The sequence below is a fragment of the Aplysia californica genome, unplaced genomic scaffold, assembly GCF_000002075.1.
Source record: "Aplysia californica isolate F4 #8 unplaced genomic scaffold, AplCal3.0 scaffold00209, whole genome shotgun sequence".
Lineage (NCBI taxonomy): Eukaryota > Metazoa > Mollusca > Gastropoda > Aplysiida > Aplysiidae > Aplysia > Aplysia californica.
The window spans coordinates 559453-564452 of record NW_004797479.1 but is presented as its reverse complement, the minus strand read 5'-3'; the positions used below and the strand labels follow the sequence as shown (position 1 = coordinate 564452).

At 41.5% G+C, this 5000-nt stretch overlaps 1 protein-coding gene across 1 annotated transcript in view; it reads right to left on the bottom strand.

Annotated features, from left to right (window-relative positions):
• Nucleotides 1-5000, bottom strand: part of LOC101847496 (dynein heavy chain 2, axonemal) — a gene marked incomplete in the record, with an annotated part of 126218 nt that overhangs the window by 93249 nt on the left and 27969 nt on the right. Inside the window, 4 exon segments of the mRNA XM_035970017.1 lie at nucleotides 654-743; nucleotides 1916-2037; nucleotides 2939-3070; nucleotides 4394-4502. Coding sequence (XP_035825910.1) covers nucleotides 654-743; nucleotides 1916-2037; nucleotides 2939-3070; nucleotides 4394-4502 — 453 coding nt within the window.

Here is a 5000-nt window from a genome sequence, read left to right as displayed (position 1 = left end):
AAGGAAACACCCCAGTGACCACCCACTCGAATGTCATTTGATCTCAACAATGCTTGACCTTGTTTCTGGTCACCCCAAACACAACCTCAAAACCCAGAATCACAAGAGACAGTCAAGAACGTCATCAAATACAACACCAGGGAACAGTGGCAGAAAGGATGGGCAATGGGCAAAATTGGAAGAACTGTATTTGCACACATGACTGCTCCCAACTAACTCTAAAGAGGCACTAAATTTCCTGAGTAGAAGAGAACAAGTCACTATCTTTCTATCTTTCGCCTGTGAACACAACACATCCCACTGAATTCCTACCTAAATAGGATCCGCAAGGATATCCCAACCGACTGCCCATTGTGTGACTGCCAGGATGAAACAGTATCACACCAACTGTTAACCTGCCCTGCACTTTGCGACCTACGTAGCACCTACCTACCTGCCTCCCGAGACATCGGAAATACTCTATACAGCGACAAATACAGCTGATAAAAACCTGTAAATTCTTTGCCATATCGACAAGCCGAAGGGCTAGAATTCAAATGGCCGCTGGATCAGAAAAGTAAAGTAAAGTAAAGTAAGCTTGTGGTCACGAACTCACAAACCACCCAGCAATCGAAGCCTTCAATGAAAAACAATAAACAGTGAGGCAGACATACCTGGCAATGTCAGCATCAAAAGATGAGTTCTGTGGGTTGAGTTTCTGGTAGCGTCTGATAAATGCATCTTTCTGGATCTCCCAGATTTCCCTGAGAAAAGACAAAATGAAGAACATCTTAGGGGGAAAAAATAGCAAGAAAAAGAAAAACCAAAGTAAAAGCTTATTATATCCCATTCCTACTGAAGACAAATCTTCGCAAATAGTAGATAGCAAATGATGCCTTAACACTTTGCCATCCTATTTTGGGGATAATCCAAAGTAACTGGGGGGGTAAACATCACCAGTCAGCGAGATGAGGTGGCAAAGTGTTAACCCTTTGAGCCTTTGCTACCAATACACAGGAGGCACATAAAACTGTCCATATGCCTAGCCACTGGTACACCAGTGAGCGAGACCCCATCACCAACCCAGCCCGCCTGAGACAAAACGTGTACGGAAAACAGTGTTTTTTCTTTTTGTAAGCGTTTTACGGCACTTGCAACACAATAAGATCAACAAGTGCCGAAAAATAGAGGTGTTACAAAAGAGAAACAAACACAAAGAAGAAGGAGTGGAGATGAAGATGATACGTGTTTGATTGGAAAAAAGAAGCAAACCACACCAGAGCACCCGCCAACCACCCACTCACCAACCTGGCCCCCGCCTAAGACAAAACGTGTACGAAAAACTGTGTTTACTACACAAGACATTGTAGATTTTTTTTTTTTTAATTTCTGAATAAGGTGATGGTATTGACAAGGACTTCTCTGAGTGGGGCTTGGAATGGGATTCTGACGAAGATATGAATGTTAATCATATATCGCTCAGGAGCTCGGGCAGAAGGGCACGGTAGCCTCAGGAGGTCAAGGCTCAAAGGGTAAAATATGGGTCATACATTTCAGGAGAAAGTATCAGAGCCGATACTTACATATTTCAACAAGTATTGAACAATGCACATCAAAACTGCATTTATACTGTTCTGAATTGTTAACACACATACACACACCAACACAAAATACCCACCAACCCACACGCTAATCAGATAAACACACACAAACACACACAAACACTCACACACACACAAACACACACACAAACACACACACAAACACACACACAAACACACATACACAAATGCAAGCACATCCTGACCCTCCAACCCCCCCCCCCATCCCCCATTCCCTTACACACACACACACACACACACACATACAACACACACACACACACACACACACACACACACACACACACACACACACACACACACACACATCTCACCTGTAAGAGTCCCAGGTGCTCAGATAGTTCTGTAGGTTCTGAGCGTTACTCTGCATGCCGGCGTTGATAATGTTCTGAATCTTCTTCACCTCCTCGTCCCTGGCAACCACCTCATTGATGGGCTGGAGGAAAAACAGAAAAGAAAAAAAAAAGATGAATTTGTTTGTCTGTAAAAAAAAAAATGGAATTCAGGGAGGTAATCTGACATGCTACTATATTCGAGAGGGTACGGTGGTGGAGTGGTTAGTGCGCTTGTCTTCAAAACAGAAAGTCCGGGTTCGAGCCTCGGTTCGGACAAGGATTTTTCTCGCCCCCTCCTGCCCACCCAACAGTAATGGGTACCTGACTTCGAGTTGGGGAAATAAAGGCGGCGAGGAAAGGAACCGACCACCCTACCACAATATGCCGAAGGTCCAGGAAGTTGTCTCACTAACAAGGCATTCCCCAATGTCCGGATAGGATGCAGTAACAACTTTACTTTATTTTTACTATATTTGACGCATTCGCTCTCTCTCTCTCTGCCTCTCTGTCTCTCTGTCTCTCATTTTCTATCACACACAATTATTACTCTTTTCCACTCTCTATCTGTTCATTTCTCTAACTCATGCTATATTACTGTCTTTACCTCTCATATTTCCTCTCCCTCTTTCTCAGTCCTTGAGTAACCCACATCTTTTGTCTACTTCTTTAGGTAAACAAGTTTGGGAATATTTTGACAAACAACTCTCTCTCTCTCTCTCTCTCTTTCTCTCTCTCTCTCTCTCTCCCTCTCCCTCTCCCTCTCTCTCTCCCTCTCTCTCTCTCTCTCTCTCTCTCTCTCTTTCTCTCTCTCCCTCTCTCCTCTCTCTCTTTTCCACCTCCCTCTCTCTCTCTCTGTCTCTCTCTCTCTCTCTCTCTCTCTCTCTCTCTCTCTCTCTCTCTCTCTCTCCCTCCCTACCTCCTTCCCTCCCTCCCTACCTCCTTCCCTCCCTCTATCCCTCCTTCTCTCCCTCCCTCTGTCCCTCCCTTTTATGAGTAACTCACATCTTTTGTCGACTTCTTCTTCGTCAGCAAGTCAGGGAGTCGTCTTACGTCCGAGATGGCCTTGATGAGATGAGTTTTGCCGATGTCGCCCACAATGGTTGCCAGTTGCAGAAGTGTTGGAGAAAACTCCACCTAAACAGTGAAAGAAAAACAAAACCAAAAAAAAAGAAAATCAGAACATGACCAGATGAAATTTAACAAAACAACCTCAAATAAATAAGTTTATCTCTTCGCTGATGGGCCACATCTTTAGACACAACAAAACCAAAGTGATGTACTATAGCGCACGACTTATTGTCAAAAATCTCCTCAACTATCGAACATAGATTCTCCAATGTTTGCACAGTGGCATGTATCAATTTGTCTTAACAGATCACCATTTTTGTAAACACCTGCAAGCTGTATTCTAGAAAATTTCTTAATAAATACTAATAAAAAATCCAAGTGGGTGATTTCTACGGATCTTTAAATGTTTACGGCTGAGACTATATTGCTTTTAATAGCAAGTCCGCCAGGTTTTTCTAATCGAGACATTATGCTTATTGAACACATGTTTTGAGAGCCATCAGTGCAGAAAAAGTGTTCACTATAAATCGAATTTCTTGTAATATGTTTTGCAAGTCAAAATTGTCATTGATGAGCTGTGACGTAGGCCACATGCATAATCAAAATGAGTGTGAGAAGCGGGAAGTGCTGTGAACAATATCATTTTACGTGTGACAGAGATTTCAAGTGTTTTATATAGCATAAAAAATATAGTAGTTTATAGAAAAGTTTTTGAATCCAGCCCCAATTGTTCTAGAAAAATATGATTTTGTTAAGACAAATTGATGCAAACTGCTATGCAAAGTATGGATGACATTGATTCACCCGTTAAAGAGACATTTGAGGATAGGTTGCGGCACAAATTTTTTACCACACTATAGGTCATATAGACGTAATACAAAACAATACACATAATTGAAAGAGAAAGTCAGAACAAATGTGTCACTAAGTGCTGGAAGCAGGCAATCGTTAATTTGGGTATCAACTTATAGCTTATTGATTTGCCTTGATTTTGGTGAAAGAATTACCCATGTATCTCGAATGCAAGTCGAGTTATTTGCGTTTAAAGGAGGTAGGGGTTGCCCGGTAGCAGAGGTAAAATCAGCAAGAAAATGGCTGCCAAAGTTTGGCAATTTCCAAAAGCTTGACAGACTTTAGAAACTGCAAATTTTAGTTTTCACGCATTAACAAACATTTTTTTCTGTAAAATCAACACGGAAATGTGTTTTTGAATGGACATAAACTATGTTGAGCCAATAAACAAAAATTCAATAAAAATTGCACAACTGTAAAAAAAAATTCCATTTTCTTCAACTTCATTATTTTGACAAGCGCCTGATTTCACCACGATGCTTCACAAATATTTTTCAAATCAACTGTACGAGCAGTGAAAATGAGCACTGCACCTACCTTGTCTCCCTCCAATATGACCTTGACCCTGAAGAGAGGGTTGGGAGCAGACTTTCCATCCCCATTGATGGCCTTGGACAGCTCTTGCAGTGACCATTTGATGTTCAGTCTGAGGGGGGTGGGGGAGGGGGAAGAAACAAGGAGCATGGTAAAAATAAAAGTTTAGCTCCCCACGCTTTCACACAACACAACGATCACACCGTTATGTTTCCCATGTCTGGAAAAACAATGATCACACGGCTATGTGAACAGAAAACAAAAATCCTGCCAAAATTCCCTTGAAAAAAGTTGTTGAGTTACAGTCCTAGAATACGCAGTGTTTTGATTTGAGTCTTTTTTGCATTTGTCCAAACTTACATGAAGAAAAAACAACTCACGCTAAACCTCTAAAAAAAATATCAAAGGTAAAGAAGTCAAACACGAGTAGTTTCTGAAACAGTCAAAGCAAATATTTAATAATAATAATAATAATAATAATAGATAGCATTTGTATAGCGCATATCCCCGCTCAGCAGCAGGCTCTATGCGCTTTACACTATATTATTACCCCAGCAGACCATAGAACACTCCGAAACATTCTCAGCTTCCCGGGAAGCATACAGTGCGA